The following is a 19609-nucleotide window of genomic DNA, read 5'->3' as shown; positions in this document are numbered from 1 at the left end:
TGCCCCAAAAACACCCCGAAACTGCCCCAAAAACACCCCGAAACTGCCCCAAAACGTCCCGAACCCCCCTGAGAAGCCCCGATACCCCTCCAAATACCCCAAAGCCCCCCAGAACCCCAAAGCCCCCCAGAACCCCGAAGGCCCCCAGAACCCCAAAGCCCCCCAGAACCCCGAAGGCCCCCAGAACCCCAAAGGCCCCCAGAACCCCAAAGCCCCCCAGAACCCCGAAGGCCCCGTGCCCACCTTTGCGGAAGGCGTCCTGGAGGCGGCTCTGGGGGAGTTGATACAACTCAGCAGCAGCAGCAGCAGCAGCGAAGGGGTCGCGGGGCGACCGGGCCGGGGGGGGCGCCCCGGCGGGCCGGGGGGGGACCCCCGGGGGTCGGCGGGGGCCCCCGCGGGCGGCGATGGCCGCCAGCCCCTGCAGCAGCCGCCGCAGCGCCGGCCCGGCCGCGGGCACCGGCGGCGGCGGCGACGTCTCGGGGGTCAGCAGCGCCCCGGGGGCGCCCCCCGGGACCCCCGGCCCGGCCGCGACCCCGCCCGGGCTCTCGGGGCTCGGGGGCAGCTTCTCGGGGGCGGCCTCGGGGGGCTCGGGGGGCCCGAAGGCGAAGGGCGGCGCCTGGCGCGGGGTGTAGGGCGGCGTCCAGGTCTCGGTGCCCCCCAGGCCGGGGGTCTCGGGCGCCCCCAGCCCCAGGCGGAGCAGCCCCAGCGGGGCCGGGGGTGCCAGGGGGGCGGCCAGGCCCAGCCCCAGGTCGGGGTCGGCGCCGAGCTCCGGCTGGGCCAGGCCAGAGCCGAGCGCGGCGCCCACGGCGAAACCGAGGGCTGAGCCCAGGCCGGGGCCGGTGTCCGAGCCGGGCACGGAGCCCAGGCCCAGCCCGGCCGCGGGCACCGCGTCCACACCCAGGCCAATGTCCAGCTCGGGGCCCAGGGAGGCTCCGGACACCAGGCCCACACCGGAGCCGAGTCCAGAATTGTGTCCAAGCCCGGGGTTCTGTCCCAGTCCAGAACTGGTTCCGAGTCCAGAGTTGTGTCCGAGGCCGGAGTTGTGTCCAAAGCTGGCGTTTTGTCCATGTCCAGTGCTCTGTCCGAGTCCAGGGCTCTGTCCGAGGCCGTGGTTCTGTCTGAGCCCAGCGTTGTGTCCGAGTCCAGGGCTCTGTCCGAGTCCAGAGCTCTGTCCAAGGCTGTGGTTCTGTCCAAGGCTGTGGTTCTGTCCGAGGCCATGGTTCTGTCCGAGGCCGTGGTTCTGTCCAAGGCCGTGGTTCTGTCCGAGCCCAGCGCTGTGTCCGAGGCCGGCGTTGTCCAGTCCAGCTCCGGCCGGCAGAGCTGACCCCGCGTTGGCTCCCAGGCTGGCCCCGAGGCTCAGTCCGGCCGCGGCTCCGGCCCCGACGGTCACTCCAACGTCCGGGGGCAGCGCGGCCGCGCCGATGCCCAGCCCCACGCTGGCCCTGATGGCGCCGCCGGCCAGGCCGGGCCCGATGCTCAGGGCCACGCCGGCGGTCACTCCGGCCATGCCAGCGGTCACTCCAGCCACGCCGCCTGGCCCCAGGTCATCCCCGAGGTCAGCGGGGCCCACATCAGCTCCGGCCGCCACGTCCAGGCCAATGTCCACTCTGAGGCCGCCTCCCACGCCGAGGCCCAGGCCGGTGTCCGAGCCCAGGCCGTGGCCGACGTTCGGGGCCACTGACCCCCCCAGGCCGGGGTCAGCGGTGGCCGTGCTGGCAGCTCCCAGGCCGTGTCCGATGGTGGCTCCGAGTCCGGGGTCAGCGGTGGCCGCAGTGGCGGCCGCAAGGCCGTGTCCAGTGGTGGCCGCAAGGCCGTGTCCAATGGTGGCCCCAAGTCCAGGGTCAACAGTGACCGTGGCGTTGGCTGCCAGGCCGTGTCCAACGCCAGGCCCCAGGCCGGGGTCAGCAGTGGCCGCAGTGCTGTGTCCGAGGCCGTGTCCAATGCTGGACCCCAGGCCGGGCTCCAGGCCACTGCCCAGGGCAGCTCCGAGGCTGTGTCCGATGGTGGCTCCGAGTCCAGGGTCAGTGGCGGCCGCAGCACCGTGTCCGAGGCCGATGGTGGCCGCCAGGCCGGGGTCAGCGGTGGCCGGAGCGCCGTGTCCATGTCCGAGGCCGTGTCCGAGGCCAGGCCCCAGGCCGGGGTCAGCGCCGTGTCCGAGGCTGTGTCCAATGGTGGCCCCCAGGCCGGGGTCAGCGGTGGCCGCAGCGCCGTGTCCGAGCCCGTGTCCATCAGCTCCCAGCCCGCTGACCGCCAGCCCCGCGGCCCCCAGGCCGGGCCCCAGGGGCAGCTCCAGGCCGGGCCCGAGGTCACCGCTGGGGAAGTCGAGGCCGGGCCCGAAGGGTTCCGGGGGTCCCGGGGGGGCTTCGGCCGCCAGCTGCTGGCGCAGGCACCAGGCCTCGGCCTCGCTGCGGGGGGACAGCACGGTCAGCGGGGCCGCGGCCACCGGACAGCGCGGTCAGCACAGCCACAGGGACAGCGCGGTCAGCATGGCCACAGGGACAGCGCGGTCAGCACGGCCACGGCCACCGGACAGCGCGGTCAGCACAGCCACAGGGACAGCGCGGTCAGCGGGGCCGCGGCCACCCGGGGTCAGCAGGGGCACTGGGCATTCAGCGCTGACCACTGACCATTGAGCAGCAGGCACTGACCTGATGACGAAGTTGTGGGCCAGCAGGGCCGGCCCCTCCGGCCGCAGGCGGGCGTACACCCATGTCCAGCCCAGGCCGTCCTTGCGCTGCAGCCGAGTGACCACCTCGCCCCGAGCCTCCGGCCCCGCGCCCGCTGTGGGGACACGGGATGGTCAGTGGGGACAGCCAGGGTGATGGGGGACACCCCGAGGGGACTGAGGGACCCCAGGGATGGCAGGGGAGGGGACAGGGACCCCCAGGTGACACCCAGGGACCCTCGGGTGGCACTGACCGAGGCGCAGGTGCTGGCGGGCCACGTGCCCCAGGTCCTCGGGGTGCAGCAGGCGGTACCAGGAGCGGCCCAGCAGCTCGGCCCGGCCGTAGCCCAGGTGCACCAGGACACTGCGGACAGCGGGACGGGGTCACTCGCTGAGCGCACGGACAGGACCCCCCGCCCAGCCCAGCCCAGCCCAGGTGAGCCCCGCCCGGGCGCACCTGTCGGACACGTCGAGCAGGGCGAGGTCGCGGGCGTGGCGGCTCTGGAACGCGGGCAGCAGGAGGCAGTCGGGGCAGGGCCAGGGCGGGGGGTCCAGGGGGGCGCAGAAGGCCACGAAGAGCGCGGGGGCGGCGGCGCCGGGGGTCCCGGGGGGCTCCTGGAAGCGCCCCCGCAGCAGCACCAGCTTGCGGCCGGCGCTGGGGCGGCGCGAGGCGCGAGACGTGGTGAACCGGCAGCGGAACAGGCGCTCTGCACGGGGCGACACGGGGGCTGTCTGTCTGTCCGTCTGTCCGTCTGTCTGGCTGTCTGTCCAGCTGCCCAGCTGCCTGCCCCTCTGTCCGTCCTTCTGTGCTGCTGTCCATCCCCCCGTCCACCCCTCGGTTCTGCTGCCCATCCTTCCGTCCTTCTGTCCACCCCTCTGTCCTTCCGTCCACCTCTCTATGCCACTGTCCATCCCTTGGTGCTGCTGTCCATCTCTCTGTCCATCCCTCTGTCCTGCTGCCTGTCCTTCCGTCCTTCTGTCCACCTCTCTGTGCTGCTGTCCATCCTTCTGTCCCGCTGTCAATTCCTCCGTCCTGCTGTCCATCCCCCGTCCACCTCCGTCTTTCTGTCCATCCCTCTCTCCCGCTGTCCATTCCGCTGTCCATCCCTCTGTCCTGCTGTCCATCCCTCTGTCCATCCCTCTGTCCTGCTGTCCATCCCTCTGTCCATCTCTCTGTCCTGCTGTCCATCCCTCTCTCTCCCCATTCATCCCTTCCCTCCCTCTCCTCCCTCCCCTTCCCCCCAGGACCCCCCCGATCCCCCCAGGCCCCCCCAGGACCCCCGCCCAGGACCCCCCCTTCCCCCCCCATGCCCTGGGGACCCCCACCCACCTGCCTGGGGGGGCCCGGGCAGGCTGAGCTGGTGCCGCACCAGGGGGTGATCGGCGGGGTCCAGCAGGTCGTAGATGCTGTCCCCTTGTGCCACCAGGTCCACCTGGGGGGGCAGGCGGGGGGGAGGCCGGGGTGAGCCCCCGGGACCCCCCGAGCGCCCCGGGACCCCCCGAGCCCCCCGGTGCTCACCATGGAGTGGCCCAGGTGCTGCGCCACGTTGTCGGTGACCCCGACCAGCTTCCCCTCGCGGGTCACGGCCAGCAGGAACCCGGGCAGCGACGCCACCAGGTCGGCGAGCTCGGGCCCCCCCAGCAGCTCCAGGGGCGCCCCCCGGCTCGGGCCTGGCGTGGGGACACGGGGGGACAGCGCTCAGAGCCCGCCCGGCCCCGAGGTGGCACCCACGGGGTCGCCGGGGGCTCCGCTCCCTGTCCCGTCCCCGTCCCGGTTCCTCCGTCCCTGTCCGTGCTGTCCCCGATCCCTGTCCATGTCACCGATACCTATCCCGATCCCCGATCCCGGTCTCAGTCCCCGTTCCCGATTCCCGATCCCGCTCCCCGATCCCGCTCCCCGTCCCGCTGCCCCTCCCGGTGCCCGCCGCTCTCCGCGGTGCTGAACGGGAACCTCCGGCCGCTCTCCGCGGTGCTGCCCCGGCCCCGGTCCCTGCCCGCGGTGCTGAACGGCCCCGGTCCCCGTCCCTGTCCCTGTCCCGCTCCCAGCCCGGTCCCCGATCCCTTCCCGGTGCCATTCCCGGCTCGATCCCGGCTCCCAGCCCCGGTCCCTGCGGGTCTCATCCCGGTGCCGTTCCCCACTCAATCTCCAGTCCCCGATCCCTTCCAGGCTCCATCCCCGCTCCTGCTCCATCCCCGCTCCCGGCTCCATCCCCGCTCGCTCTCCCGGTCCTGCTCCATCCCCGCTCCTGCTCCATCCCCGCTGCCACCCCGGTGCTGTCCCCGGGTCGGTCCCCACTCAATCCCCGGTCCCCGCTCCCATCCCCGCTCCATCCCTGCTCCGTCCCCGGTCCCAGTCCTGTCCCCGGTCCCCCTCCATCCCCGTTCCCGGCTCCACCGCCGGTCCCGCTCCCTCTCCCGGTCCTTTCCCCGCTCCATCCCCGTTCTCGGCTCCATCCCCGGGTCCCTCTCGCGGTCCCGTCCCCGTTCCCGGCTCCATCCCCGGGTCCCTCTCGCGGTCCCGTCCCCGTTCCCGGCTCCATCCCCGGGTCCCTCTCGCGGTCCCGTCCCCGGTCCCGGCTCCGTCCCTGGTCCCGTCCCGCTCCCCTCTCGCGTTCCCCGCTCCGTCCCCGCTCCCTGTGCCGGTACCTGGCCTCAGGCAGGCGCCCTTGCGGGTGTAGATGCAGGCGAGGGCCATGACGTGCAGGTAGGAGAGGCGCGGCCGGTCGCCGTCGGGCAGCGGGAGGAGGTCGCGCAGGGCGCGGATCTGGGCGTTGATCTGGTCCCGCCGCGCCTTGGAGGCGCCTTTGGTGGAGCGGAGCATCCTCCGCCCGCGCCGCCGCCCGGGGCCGCCGCTTTATGCGCGCCCGGGCCCCGCGTCAGCGCCGCGTCACCGGCCCCGCGCCGCCCCCCGCGCGGGGGGGACACCGGGGGGACGCGGCGGGAGCGTCACCGGTGACGCTGACGCACGAGGGGGGACGGGGGGGACGCGGGGATCGCACCGAAATTGGAGATGGAGACGGGAGAGGGGGCGGGGCGAAGGGGGCGGGGGAGGGGAGGGGGACACGCCCCAGCGGGGGGGGGAGGGGGGGAGATGGGTGGGGGGGGCGGTGGGGAGATGGAGGAGAAAATGGGGAATCAATGGGGAGAGAGAAATGGCAATGGGGGTCAATGGGGAGATGGAGGAGAAAATGGGGAATCAATGGGGAGAGGGAAACAGCAATGGGGAATCGATGGGGAGAGGGAAACGGCAATGGGGGCTGTGGGGAGATGGAGGAGAAAATGGGGAATCAATGGGGAATCTATAGAGAGATGGAAATGGCAATGGGAGTCAATGGGGAGATGGAGGAGAAAATGGGGAATCAATGGGGAGAGGGAAATGGCAATGGGGAATCGATGGGGAGAGGGAAACGGCAATGGGGAATCCATGGGGAGAGGGAGGAGGCAATGGGGAATCAATGGGGAGATGGAGCAGTCAATGGGGCTCAGTGGGGAGATGGAGGAGTCAATGAAGGGATCAATGGGGAGAGGGAGGAGGCAATGCAGGGTCGGTGGGGAGAGGGAGGATCTGGAGGGGTCAGTGGGGAGAGGGAGGATCTGGAACGGTCAATGGGGAGAGGGAGGAGTCAGTGGGAGCTGTGGGGAGAGGGAGAAGCTGAAGGGATCAGTGGGGAGAGGGAGGAGTCAATGCAGGGTCAGTGGGGAGATGGGGGAGACAGTGAGGGGTCAGTGGGGAGAGGGTCAAGGCGGGGATGGAGGAGCCAATGGGGGTCAAGGGAGAGGGTCCAAGATTGGAGGGGTCAGTGGGGGAGGGAGGGGTCAGTGAGGGGCTGGGGGGACCATTGGGGGTCAGCGTGGCCGGAGGGGTGTGGGAGTGACCACAAAGAGCCCAGAGTGACCACAGGAGGCTCAGAGTGACCACGGGGGGCTCAGAGTGACCACGGGGGGCTCAGAGTGACCACAGGAGGCTCAGAATGACCACAAAGAGCCCAGAGTGACCACAGGAGGCTCAGAATGACCACAGAGAGCCCAGACTGACCACAGGGGGCTCAGACTGACCACGGGGGGCTCAGAGTGACCACAAAGAGCCCAGAGTGACCACAGGAGGCTCAGAATGACCACAGAGAGCCCAGACTGACCACGGGGGGCTCAGAGTGACCACAGGAGGCTCAGAATGACCACAAAGAGCCCAGAGTGACCACAGGAGGCTCAAAGTGACCACGGGGGGCTCAGAGTGACCACGGGGGGCTCAGAGTGACCACAGAGAGCCCAGACTGACCACGGGGGGCTCAGACTGACCACGGGGGGCTCAGAGTGACCACAAAGAGCCCAGACTGACCACGGGGGGCTCAGAGTGACCACAGAGAGCCCAGACTGACCACAGGGGGCTCAGAATGACCACAGAGAGCCCAGACTGACCACGGGGGACTCAGAGTGACCACGGGAGGGGTCAGCGTGGCCGGAGGGACCCCCGGACGAGCAGAGGGGGCGGAGCCTCCCCTCCCCTCCCCCCCGGGCCTTTGGGATCCCCCTCTCCCCCTCCCCCTCCCTCTCCCCTCCCCCCCGCGCGGGCGCCCCCGGCTCTGGCTCCGCCCCCCGCCCCTCCCCCCCCGGCTCCGCCGCTGCCAAATTTGGGCGCCGAAGCCGCGGAGCCAAAAATAGCGCGGGGAGCCCAAAATAGCGCGGGGGGCGGGGCCGCGCCGGGCGGGGCCGGGACCCCCCCGGGGCCGATTCTGGGGGGATTTGGGGAGGGGGAGACCCCCGGGCCCCCCCCCCAGAGCTCGGGGTGCCCCCCGACCCCCCCGAGGCATCGGGACCCCCCCCAAAATCCTGGAACCCCCTCCCCAAAATTTTCGGGTCCCCCCCCCCCAAATTTTCGGGACCTTCCCAGATTTTCGGGCCCCCCCCCTCAAATTCTCGGGACCCCCCAAAAATTCCCAGGGCCTCCCCCAATTCCCGGGGTTCCCCCCGCCCCCGCCCCGGCGGCGTTTCCATGGCAACGGCAGCGTTGGGGGGGGGGATGAGGAGGGAGGGGGGGATGAAGGAGGAGGGGAGAGGGATGGGGATGAGGAAGGGGAGAGGATGAGGATGGTGGAAAAGGGGATGAAGATGAGGAAGGTGAGGATGAGGGGGAGGAAGATGAGGAAGGATAAAGGGTGGATGAAGGAAGAGGATGAGGAGGAAGATGAGGCAGGAACTGGGAGGAAGATGAAGATGGGAAGGGGCAAGGAACTATAAAAGGGGGGGGGAGAGGATGAGGGTGAAGATGAGGGAGGATGAGGATGGTGAGGATGAGGAAGGAGCTGGAAAGGTGCTGAGGATAAGGAAGAGGAGGAGGAAGACGAGGGAGGATAAAGGGGGATGAAGGAGGAGGGGAGGAAGATGAGGATGAAGAAGGAGCCATGAAAGGGGGGGGGAGAAGGAAGAAAGAGGGGGAGGAAGATGAAGAGGAGGATGAGGATGAAGGCCCAAGGGACTCCCACTCGTCCCCTCCCCAAAAATGAGGAAACCCCCTCAAGAAACGAGCCCCAAATCCCTCCCAAAGAGATCCCAAACCCCCCCCAAATCCCCCCCAAAAAGACCCCAAATCCCCCGCAAAGAGACCCCAAATCCCCCCCCAAAGAGACCCCAAACCCCCCCCCCAAATCCCCCAAAAAGGCCCCAGACATTTCGGGACCCCCTCCCCAAATTACAAACCCCACGTGGGTCTGTGGGAGGAGCTCTTTATTTGGTGGGGGGGTCCCCCCGGGGTTCTGGGGTCCCCCCGGGTTTTTGGGGCCCGTTTTGGGGAGGGGTCACTTCCTCCTGGCCCCCCCCTCGTCCTCCTCCTGCCCGCCCGGGGGGGCTGCGGCCGCCTGGAGCTCCCGGCGGCGCCGCTGGACCTCGGCCACGGCCTGGGGGGTCAGCCTGGGGGGCAGGGGGGGGTTTGGGGTCAGCCTGGGGGGGGGGGGGCTGGGGTCAGCCTGGGGGGGGGTTGGGGGTCAGCCTGGGGGGGTTTGGGGCCATTTGAGGCCATTTGGGGGAGGTTTGGGGTCATTTGGGGGAGGTTTGGGGTCATTTGGGGGGGTTTGAGGCCATTTGGGGGGGTTTGGGGCCATTTGGGGGAGGTTTGGGGCCATTTGGGGGAGTTTGGGGTCATTTGGGGGAGGTTTGGGGTCATTTGGGGGGGTTTGGGGCCATTTGGGGGAGTTTGGGGTCATTTGGGGGAGTTTGGGGCCATTTGGGGGAGGTTTGGGGTCATTTGGGGGATGGTTTGGGGCCATTTGGGGGGGTTTGGGGCCATTTGGGGGAGGTTTGGGGCCATTTGGGGGAGGTTTGGGGTCATTTGGGGGAGGTTTGGGGTCATTTGGGGGGGTTTGGGGCCATTTGGGGGAGTTTGGGGCCATTTGGGGGAGTTTGGGGCCATTTGGGGGGGTTTGGGGCCATTTGGGGTAACTTGGAGCACTTTTCGGGGGTTTGGGGCAGAGTTTTGGGGCTCAGGAGTTGCTGCTTTTTGGGGCTGTTTTGGGGGATGGTTTTGGGGAGTGTTTTTGGGCGAGTCTGGGGCAGTTTTGGGGGGCTTAGATGCAGTTTTTGGGGGTGTTTTGGGGGGTGGTTTTGGGGTGGTTTTGGGAGAGTCTGGGGCAGTTTTTGGGGCACATCAGGAGCAGTTTCTTGGAGGGGATCTGGGGCTGTTTTGGGGCTGTTTTGGGGGTCTCAGGATCAGGTTCTTGGTCAGATTTTGGGTCGGTTTTCAGGTGGGTTTGGGGGTCTCAGAGCCAGTTTTTGGGGTCTCAGGGTCAGTTTTTGGCTGGTTTGGGGGTCTCAGGGTCAGTTCCTGGCTCGGTTTCGGGGCTCTCTCCCACCTGGGCACCACGAGCAGGCCGAGGCTGCGGGCAGAGCCCACCAGGGATCCCACCAGGGCGGGCAGGGCCGTGCCCCGCGTGGCCACCACCGGGTCCCTCTGCTTGGCCACGGCCACCTCGAACAGCTGCGCCAGGGACACCACCCCGGCCGGCTCGTGGCCTGGGGGCGGCGGTCAGCGGGCCCGGGACCCCCAAAATCACCCCCAACCCCCCCCGGGACCCCCAAACCACCCCCGGGACCCCCCAAATCCCCCCCGGAGCCCCCCATTCCTGCAGGGACCCCAAAATCCTCCCCCAGGACTGCCTAAACTCTCTCAAATTCCCCCCAAAATTCCTTCAAATTCCTCCCAAATATCCCCCCCAGAACCCCCAAAATTCCCTTAGGGACCTCACCCCCCCCGAGAACCCCCAAAATTCCTTCAGGGACCTCAAATCTCCATCAGAATCCCCCCAAAATCCACCCAGGATTCCCAAAATTCCCTCAGGGACCTCAATTCCCCCCCCCCCCCAGAATCCCTTCAGGACCCTTCAAGCGCCCTCCAGCACCTCAGAATCCCCTAAGGACCCCAAGATCCCTCCCCAGGATCCCAAATTCCCGCTCAGGATCCCCAAATTCCCCCCCAGGATGGCAAATTGTCCCCCAGGACCCCCGAACCCCTCCCTGACCAGGTCTGGACGAGCCTTTCTCCACTCCGGCCACGGCCTTTAGGAAGTAGGAGGTGGGGGGGGTCCCGATGGTCAGCGAGTAGGTCCGGTCAGGCTGGGGGGGCACGGGGGGGTCACTGGGGGGTCGCGGGGGGTCCCGGTGCCCCGGGGGATCCCGGCACCCCCCCCCCCCCACTCACATGCACGAGCAGCCGGACCCTCAGAGGGACCCCGGGTTTGATGTCCCGGGTGCGCTCGTTGAAGTCTTTGCAGAAGGCGGCGATGGAGACCCCGCGCTGAGGAAGCACCGGGGAGGGGTCGGGGTCGGTTCGGGCCCGGGGGGGACATCGGGACACCCCTAAACCCCCCCGGTTCCCCCCAAACCTCCCCGCACCTGCCCCAGCACCGGCCCCAGGGGCGGCCCCGGCGCGGCCCCGCCGGCCGGGATGAGGATCCGGACGGGCCTCGTGGCCGCCCCCTGGCCCGACCTGGCCCCGGCCGCGGCGCGGACCGAGCGCGCCGCCCGCGACATGGCGGCGGCTCCGTGAGGGACCGGCGGTCACGTGGCACGGGGGCAACAGCGGAGCCAATCAGAGGCGCAGGAGGAAAGGGCGGGGCCGAAGGGAGCCAATAGGAGCACGGAGAGGGTGTGGCCGAAGAGGGGGCGGGGAAGATAGTGAGGGGAAAGGGGCGTGGCCAAGAAAAGGGCGCGAAAACTCCTGCGGGGAGGGGGCGCGGCCTGACGCAGGATGGGCGTGGCTTGGGAAAGACATGGGGATCCCCGCCCCTCCCCTACCGGGGGATTCCCCAGGGGGTATCCCCGCCCCTCCCCTACCGGGGGATTCCCCCGGGGGTATCCCCGCCCCTCCCCCACCCCGGCCTCACCTGGGGGCTCCGGGCGGAGCGCGGAGGGGGAGGGGCAGTGGGGAGAGGGGCAGGAGGTGGGGGGGGAGGGGTCCAAGGGCGGGGGGGGGGGCACGGGACGGGTCAGGACCCCTCCCCTCCCCCCCCCTCGCTGCCGCCCCCTCCCCCTGCCCGGCCCCGCCTCCGCTCCCGCAGCCGCTTCAGGAGCTCCTCGTGCGACCCCGCCCTGCGGGACAGGGGTCAAAGGTCACCGGGAGGGGGAGGGACAGAGACACCCCCCCCCTCCCCCGCACCGAGCCCTCCTCACCCCCTCCCCCTACCCAAGGACCCCCAAAATGCCCCTAAAACCTCCCCAAAATCCCCAAAAGTCCCCCCAAAATCCCCTTAAGCCCCCCGGGACCCCTCCCCGGTGCCCCCCCCGGGAGCCCCCCCGGTGCCCACCGGCTCCGGGCTCTCTCGTAGGCAGCGCGCAGCTCCCGGTCCTGCTTGTCCAGGAAGGCGGCGTGAGCCCCGGCCAGGTACCTGGGGAGGGCGAAATGTACCCCGAAACATGGGGGATTCACCCCAAAATCCACCCCAAAATGTACCCCGAAACATGAGGGATTCACCCCAAAATCCACCCCAAAATGTACCTCGAAACATGAGGGATTGGCCCAGCCTGTGGGCCAGCCCCGTCTGGGAGCCCCCAGCCCCATTTTGAAGCCCCCACCTGTAGGCCAGCGCGTGCGCCAGCCCCCCCAGCGCCATCAGCAGCAGCAGCAGCCCCAGGAGGCGCCCGTGGGGGGCTCGGGGGGCGCCCCGGGGGGGTCGGAACTGCTCCCAGTAGCGCCGGTTCTCCTCCCAGTGCCGCCGCTCCTGCTCCCAGTGCCGCCGGTCCTGATCCCAGCTGGGAAAGGGGCACAGATGGGACCCCCGCGACGCCCCCAGGGACCACCCCCAAAACCCTCAGGGACCTCCAAGACCCCCCCCAAGCCACCCCGGGACCCCTCCAGTCCCCATGGGACCCCTCAGGAACCCCCTCCCAATTCTCAGGGACCCCCAGAATCCCTCCAGGGACCCCCCCAAAACCCCCAGGACCCCCCAGGGACACCCCCCCCCCAAAAACCCTCAGGGCCCCCGAGACACCCCAGGAACCTCCCAAACCCTATGAGATCTCCCCCAAACCCTATGAGCCCCCAGGAGCCCCAAAACCACCCCAGGACCCCCCAAACCCCCTCCCCCGGACCCCCCCCTCCCCATCCCCGTTACCTCGGGGGGGTCCGGGGCCGGGGGGCGGTCCCGGGCCGGGGCGGGGTCCCGGCGCTGGCCCGGGGGGCGCTCAGGGCCGCGTAGGCCTCGGCCAGGCGCAGGAAGCGGCCATGGCGGGAGGGGTCCGAGGGGTCCCTGTCGGGGTGAACCTGAGGGGGAACACGGGCAGGGAGGGAGCCCCAAAACCGGGGCACCCCTCGGCACACCTGGGGACACCCTCTGGAAAATTTGGGGTGCGGGGGGGGGGGAAATGGGTGGGGAGGGGTCCCGAAAATACGGGACACCCCCCTTCAAGACACTTGGTAGGGTCCGAGAGGGTCCCGTGAGGGGAACGGGGGTGACAGTGACCACGGGGGGGTGACAGTGACCACGGGAGGGGTCCCCAAAACACGAGAGCCCCCCTCGGGGACACCTGGGGACACCCCCGGGCACCTGGGAACACCCCCTGCAAAATTTGGGGTCCGAGGGAGGGGGAAATGGGTGGGGAGGGGTCCCGAAAATACGGGACACCCCCCTTCAAGACACTTGGTAGGGTCCGAGGGGGTCCCCAGCGCTCCCAGTTTGTCCCAGTTTGTCCCAGTTCCCTCCCAGGCCCGGGTTAGTTCCCAAACCCCTCTCTTTTATCCCCAAAATCGCTGTTTTTCACCCCAAACCCGCCTGGTTTTCTCCCCCAGTCTCCCCCAGTTCTCCTCAATCCCCTCCCAGTTTGCCCCAGTCTCTCCCAGTCCCATTTTTAACCTCCCATTTCTGTCCCTCCCAGCGCCAAAATCGCCATTTTCCCCCCAGAATTGCCGTTTTTACCCCTCCTAGTCCCTCCCAGTCTGACCCAGTCCCTCCCAGTTTCACCCAGTCCCACTTTTATCCCCAAACCTTCCATTTCTGTCCCTCCCTGCTCCGTTTTTGTCCCCAAAATTGCCATTTTTCCCTCCCAGTCCCCCCCAGTTTATCCCAGTTTCCCCAGTACCTCCTTGCAGCGGGCCAGGAAGGCGGCGCGGATCTCCCTGGGGGAGGCCCCAGGACGGACCCCGAGAAGCGAGTGCGGGTCAGAGGGGCCCTGCCTGCGAATTGGGGCGATTTGGGGCATTTTTGGGGCAGTTTGGGGCAGTTTTGGGATACTTTGGGGCAGTTTGGGGGCAGGTTTTGGAGTTTCCGGGTGAATTTTGGGGCAGTTCGGGGCATTTTTGGGATATTTTGGGACAGTTTTGGGGATTTTGGGGCAGTTAGGGGGCAGGCTTTGGACTTGTCCGGTGAGTTTTGAGAAATTTCAGGGCATTTTTGGATATTTTGGGGCAGCTTTAGGATATTTTGGGGTGGTTGGTGGAGTTCCTAGGTGGATTTGGGGGGTTTGGGGGCAGTTTTTGGATATTTTGGGCATTTTGGGCTGGTTTCAGAGTTGCCAGGTGAATTTTGGGGCAGTTTGGGACAGTTTGGGAAATTTTGGGGCAGTTTGGGGCGGGTTTTAGAGTTTCCAGGTGAATTTTGGGGGATTTCAGGGCAGCTTTTGCATATTTTGTGGGATTTTGGAGCAGTTTGGGGATTTTGGGGCAGTTTGGGACACTTTTTGGACTTCCCGGGTGAATTTTGGGAGACGTAGGTCAGTTTTTGGATATTTTGGGCGGATTTGGGACATTTTTGGGGATATTTTTGGACATTTTGGGTCTCACCTGGTGCTGAGGCCCCTCCAGGGCCGGGCCCAGCGTGGGGGGAGGGGTATGGCCCAGGGCCCCTGCAATTAACGCCTTTAATTAGCGACTAATTAACCCTAAATTAACCCTTAATTGACCACTAATTAATTCTGAGACCCGAATCGGGGTTGTGGGAGTAACCGGCGTTAATTACTGTTAACCAGGACATTAATTACCATTAACTCAGCAATTCCCACACATTTAGTTCTTAATTATCGCTAATTACGGCGTTAACTGAGTTACTCAGTTAATAAATATTACTGAGTTACTTCGTTAATAAATATTAATTTCTATAAATTAAACAGCGATTTATTGGTGATGAAATAACAACAAACCACCTGTTAATTAATGGTAATTAGCTCATAATTATTGTTTATAAGGCCCTTGATTAGTTCTAATTATGAATTAGCAAAATATTGACAACTATTTTAGTGGCGATTGATGTCCAGCAGCCACGGCACCATCGCGCCCCGCTAATTAACACTAATTAGCCCCTAACACCGCTAATTGCCCCCTCTAGCACTAATTAACGCCAATTAACGCCGTCCCGACCCCGCAGCCGAGCAGCGGCCGCGCCGGGGGCTCCCCATGCAAATGAGGCGCTGCTGAGGGGGAGGGGAGCGCTAATTAGCGGTGATTAGGGGGTTAATTAACCCCCCGGGGCCCGGCCGTTACCATGGCAACCGCGCGCCGCGCCGCCATCGCCGCCGCTTCCGCTTCCGGGGGCGGCACCACGTGACCTACGGGAACCAATCGCGCGAAAGGAAACGGCGCGTCACGTGACCGGAAACGGAGGCGCGGCGGCGATCACGTGATCCTGACGGGAACCGCGATGGCGGCGGAGGTGCGCGGGGGGGGGAGGGGCGGATTTGGGTGTTCCGGGACCGGATTTCGGGGTGTGGGGGGGCTCGGGAGCGGCCGGGGGGGGTCTGGGGGGTCCCTGTGGGGTGGGGGAGGCCCAGGAGGGCGGGGGGGGCGCGGGGGGGTCCCGGGGCCGTTCGGGGGGAGCTGAGGCCGCGGGGGGGGTGGGGGATGGGCGGGACCCCGGTTTTGGGGGGTCCCGGGGGCGGGGGATGGGCGGGGCCGCGTGTTTGGGTCTCCGTGACGTCATAGCCGCGGCGCCGGTGACGTCACGGGCGCGCCAGCGCACAGCGCCCCCCAGCGCCTGCGGCTGGGGGGGACAATGGGGGATATTAAACGATGATAAGTAACAATAAATGAGAATAAGTGACGTTAAATTACAGTAGGTGACAATAAATGACAATAAATGACAATCGTGTCAGTGGCTGCTGCTGGCGCTGTCGCTGTCAGCGACACTCAGGTGACACTCAGGGTGATGTTAAGGTGACAATAAGTGACATTAAATGCCAATAAATGCCGTTTATTGCAATGGCTGCTGCTGGCGCTGTTAGGGACACTCAGGGACACTCGGGGTGATGTTAGGGTGTCAATAAGGTGTCAATAAGTGACATTAAATGCCAGTTAATGCCAATTAACGCCGTTGGTTGCAGTGGCTGCTGCTGGCGCTGGCGCTGGCGCTGCCCCCCGAGCGCCCCCTGGCGGCCGAGCCCCGGAAGGTGCAGATCGGGGTCAGGAGGCGCCCGGAGCGGTGCGGGGAGAGATCGCGGAGAGGAGACGTGCTGACCCTGCACTACACGGTACGGACTGGGATGGACTGGGGGAACTGGGGGAACTGGGACACACTGGGATAGACTGGGACACACTGGGATAGACTGGGATAGACTGGGAGCGGTGCGGGGAGAGATCGCGGAGAGGAGACGTGCTGACCCTGCACTACACGGTACGGACTGGGATGGACTGGGGGAACTGGGGGAACTGGGATAGACTGGGACACACTGGGATAGACTGGGACACACTGGGACACACTGGGACACACTGGGATAGACTGGGACACACTGGGATAGACTGGGAGGGACTGGGAGGGACTGGGGCACACACTGCTCCATACCAGTCCATACTGGTCCATACCGGTCCATACTGGTCCATACCAGTCCATACTGGTCCGTACTGGTCCGTACTGGTCCATACCGGTCCATACTGGTCCGTACTGGTCCGTACCGGTCCATACTGGTCCGTACTGGTCCGTACTGGTCCATACTGGTCCATACCGGTCCGTACTGGTCCGTACTGGTCCATACTGGTCCGCACCGGTCCGTACCGGTCCATACTGGTCCGTACCGGTCCATACTGGTCCATACTGGTCCATACCGGTTCGTACCGGTCCATACTGGTCCATACTGGTCCATACTGGTCCATACTGGTCCGTACTGGTCCGTACCGGTCCATACTGGTCCGTACCGGTCCGTACTGGTCCGTACTGGTCCATACTGGTCCATACTGGTCCATACCGGTCCGTACTGGTCCGTACCGGTCCATACCGGTCCATACTGGTCCATACTGGTCCGTACTGGTCCGTACTGGTCCGTACCGGTCCATACTGGTCCATACTGGTCCATACTGGTCCGTACTGGTCCGTACTGGTCCGTACTGGTCCATACTGGTCCATACTGGTCCACACTGGTCCATACCGGTCCGTACCGGTCCATACCGGTCCATACCGGTCCATACCGGTCCATACTGGTCCATACTGGTCCATACTGGTCCGTACTGGTCCGTACCGGTCCATACTGGTCCGTACTGGTCCATACCGGTCCATACCGGTCCATACTGGTCCGTACTGGTCCATACCGGTCCATACTGGTCCGTACCGGTCCATACCGGTCCATACTGGTCCGTACTGGTCCATACTGGTCCATACTGGTGCAGGGCACGCTGGAGGACGGGACCCCCTTTGACAGCAGCCTGAGCCGGGAGCAGCCGTTCGTGTTCTCCCTGGGCACCGGGCAGGTCATCAAGGGCTGGGACCAGGGGCTGCTGGGGTGAGTGACCCTGAGTGACCCTGAGTGACCACTGAGTGACCACTGACCAACCCTGACCACCCTGAGTGACCACTGAGTGACCACTGACCATCACTGACCATCCCTGACCATCCCTGAGTGACCACTGACCAACCCTGACCATCCCTGACCATCCCCTGAGTGACCACTGAGTGACCACTGACCAACTGACCATCCCTGAGTGACCACTGAGTGACCAACTGACCATCCCTGAGTGACCACTGAGTGACCACTGACCATCCCTGACCATCCCTGACCATCACTGACCACCCTGAGTGACCCCTGAGTGACCAACTGACCCCTGACTCTCGGATTTTGGGGAGAATTCTGGGGATTTGGGGGGTGAATTCTGGGGATTTTGGGACTCTGTGATTTTTGGGGTGAATTCTGGGGATTTTGGGGTGAATTCCGGGGATTTTGGGACTCTGTGATTTTTGGGGTGAATTCCGGGGATTTTGGGGTGAATTCCGGGGATTTTGGGGTGAATTCCGGGGATTTTGGGACTCTGTGATTTTTGGGGTGAATTCCGGCGATTTTGGCCCCCCTGACCCCCCCCCTGCCCCCAGGATGTGCGAGGGGGAGAAGAGGAAGCTGGTGATCCCCCCGGAGCTGGGTGAGACCCCAAAACTGACAGGAAACGGGGGCAAAACCCCAAAATTTGGGGGGAAATCCCAAAAATGGGGGGGGAAAAACCCCAAAATTTGGGTGGGAAATCCCAAAAACGGGGGGAAAACCCCAAAATTTGGGGGGAAATCCCAAAAATGGGGGGGAAAAACCCCAAAATTTGGGTGGGAACGAAAAAAAAACCAGGGGGGAAACCCCCAAAATTTGGGTGGGAAATCCCAAAAATGGGGGGAAAACCCCAAAATTTGGGTGGGAAATCCCAAAAACGGGGGGAAACCCCAAAATTTGGGTGGGAAATCCCAAAAACGGGGGGAAAACCCCAAAAATTTGGGTGGGAACGAAAAAAAAACGGGGGGGAAAACCCAAAAATTTGGGAGGGAATAAAAAAAATGGGGGGAAATCCCAAAAATTTGGGTGGGAAATCCCAAAAATTGGGGGAAGGAGACCCTGAAATGGGGGGAGGGGAGGAAAAAACCCCGAAAAGAAACCCCAAAAATTGGGGGAGGGACCCTAAAAATGGGGAAAAACCCCAAAAATTGGCAGAGGGACCCTAAAAATGGGGAAAATTGTCCCTAAAATGGGGGAGACCCTAAAAATGGGGAAAAACCCAAAAATTGGGGGGGGGAACCCCCAAAATGCCCCCGTGACCCCTCCCCCCCCCCAGGGTACGGGGACCGAGGAGCCCCCCCAAAAATCCCAGGTGAGCCCTGCCCCCCCCCAAAGGGGATTTTGGGTAAAAGTGGGGAATTTGGGGTTTGGGAGGGATTTCGGGGATTTTGGGGGATTCTGAGGGGGTTTTGGGGATTTTTGGGGGGGATTTTTGGGTAATTTTGGGAGGGGTTTTGGGACAATTTTCCGTTAATTTTGGGGTTCCGTGGAGCGAATTTTAAAGTGAATTCGAGGCTGGTTTTGGGGTGATTTTGGGGTGAATTTAGGAGCAATTGTTTGGGGTGATTTTGGGGGTGATTTTGGGGTGATTTTCGGGGGGATTTTTGGGGGGGATTTTGGGTAATTTCAGGGTAATTTTGGGGTGGTTTTGGGGGATTTTGGGGTGACTTTGGGGTGGTTTTTGGGGTAATTTCGGGGTGGTTTTGGGGGGGATTTTGGGGCAATTTTGGGGGGAATTTTAGGGCAATTTTCGAGATGATTTTTGGGGGGATTTTGGGGGTAATTTCGGGGGGATGTTTGGGGGATTTGGGGTAATTTCAGGGTAATTTTGGGGGGGGGGTTTGGGGTAATTTCGGGGTAATTTTGGGGTGATTTTTTAGGTAATTTCAGGGTAATTGGGGGGGGGGGTTTGGGGTAATTTCAGGGTAATTTTGGGGGGAATTTTTGGGATAATTTTGGGGGGATTTCAGGGTAATTTTGGGAGGATTTTTGGGGTAATTTCAGGGTAATTTTGGGGGGATTTCAGGGTAATTTTGGGGGGATTTTTGGGATAATTTTGGGGGGATTTCAGGGTAATTTTGGGAGGATTTTTGGGGTAATTTCAGGGTAATTTTGGGGGGATTTTTGGGGTAATTTTGGGGGGATTTCAGGGTAATTTTGGGGGGATTTTTGGATAATTTTGGGGTAATTTTGGGGTAATTTCAGGGTAATTTTGGGGGGAATTTTTTGGGGTAATTTCAGGGTAATTTTGGGGGGATTTTTGGGATAATTTCAGGGTAATTTCAGAGTAATTTTGGGGGGATTTTTGGGGTAATTTCAGGGTAATTTTGGGGGGATTTTTGGGATAATTTTGGGGTAATTTCAGGGTAATTTTGGGGGGGATTTTTGGGATAATTTCGGGGTAATTTTGGGGTAATTTCGGGCTCATTTGGGTGTGGTTTCGGGGCGCTGACCCCCCCGTTTTTAGGGGGGGCCGTGCTGATTTTCGAGGTGGAGCTGCTGAAGATCGAGCGGCGCCCGGAGCTTTAGGGGGACCCCAAAACCCCCAGAATTTCCCCCAAATTTCCCCCAAACCCTTCCCCCCTTCCAAACCCGGGATTTTGGGGTCCCCCCCCGGTTTTTTTTTGGGGGGGAGTTTTTTGTGGGGAAGCCCCCAAATTTTGGGGCCAATAAAGGGTTAAACCCAAAGGTTTTTGGTGCTGGGTTTTTGTTTTGGGGGCGAGAAAGGAC

At 64.2% G+C, this 19609-nt stretch overlaps 4 protein-coding genes across 4 annotated transcripts; 1 reads left to right on the top strand and 3 right to left on the bottom strand.

Annotated features, from left to right (window-relative positions):
- Window positions 1–483: 483 nt before the first annotated feature.
- NPAS4 (neuronal PAS domain protein 4) lies at window positions 484–5486 on the bottom strand. Its single transcript, XM_066570857.1, has 8 exons — window positions 5312–5486; window positions 4185–4336; window positions 3996–4098; window positions 3123–3372; window positions 2920–3029; window positions 2649–2781; window positions 597–2405; window positions 484–544 (listed from the first exon to the last, which is right to left on the bottom strand). Exons 1-8 carry the CDS (start codon window positions 5484–5486, stop codon window positions 484–486), a joined length of 2793 nt encoding a protein of 930 aa, XP_066426954.1.
- Window positions 5487–8369: 2883 nt separating this feature from the next.
- On the bottom strand, window positions 8370–10720 carry MRPL11 (mitochondrial ribosomal protein L11). Its single transcript, XM_066570749.1, has 5 exons — window positions 10547–10720; window positions 10353–10448; window positions 10174–10267; window positions 9508–9667; window positions 8370–8569 (listed from the first exon to the last, which is right to left on the bottom strand). Exons 1-5 carry the CDS (start codon window positions 10682–10684, stop codon window positions 8458–8460), a joined length of 600 nt encoding a protein of 199 aa, XP_066426846.1. The 5' UTR covers window positions 10685–10720; the 3' UTR covers window positions 8370–8457.
- Window positions 10721–11139: 419 nt separating this feature from the next.
- DNAJC4 (DnaJ heat shock protein family (Hsp40) member C4) lies at window positions 11140–14665 on the bottom strand. Its single transcript, XM_066570855.1, has 7 exons — window positions 14625–14665; window positions 13929–13990; window positions 13229–13322; window positions 12265–12413; window positions 11726–11902; window positions 11458–11538; window positions 11140–11242 (listed from the first exon to the last, which is right to left on the bottom strand). The coding sequence occupies exons 1-7, from the start codon at window positions 14649–14651 to the stop codon at window positions 11140–11142; spliced, it is 693 nt and encodes a 230-aa protein (XP_066426952.1). The 5' UTR covers window positions 14652–14665.
- A 9-nt stretch (window positions 14666–14674) lies between these two features.
- On the top strand, window positions 14675–19567 carry FKBP2 (FKBP prolyl isomerase 2). The gene is made up of 6 exons (XM_066570760.1): window positions 14675–14793; window positions 15461–15607; window positions 16737–16849; window positions 17434–17480; window positions 18156–18191; window positions 19347–19567. The coding sequence occupies exons 1-6, from the start codon at window positions 14782–14784 to the stop codon at window positions 19406–19408; spliced, it is 417 nt and encodes a 138-aa protein (XP_066426857.1). The 5' UTR covers window positions 14675–14781; the 3' UTR covers window positions 19409–19567.
- Window positions 19568–19609: the final 42 nt, after the last annotated feature.

Source organism: Molothrus aeneus, unplaced genomic scaffold (assembly GCF_037042795.1).
Source record: "Molothrus aeneus isolate 106 unplaced genomic scaffold, BPBGC_Maene_1.0 scaffold_30, whole genome shotgun sequence".
Lineage (NCBI taxonomy): Eukaryota > Metazoa > Chordata > Aves > Passeriformes > Icteridae > Molothrus > Molothrus aeneus.
The sequence above is the reverse complement of the archived record's forward strand: the minus strand, read 5'-3'. Positions and strand labels throughout refer to the sequence as shown.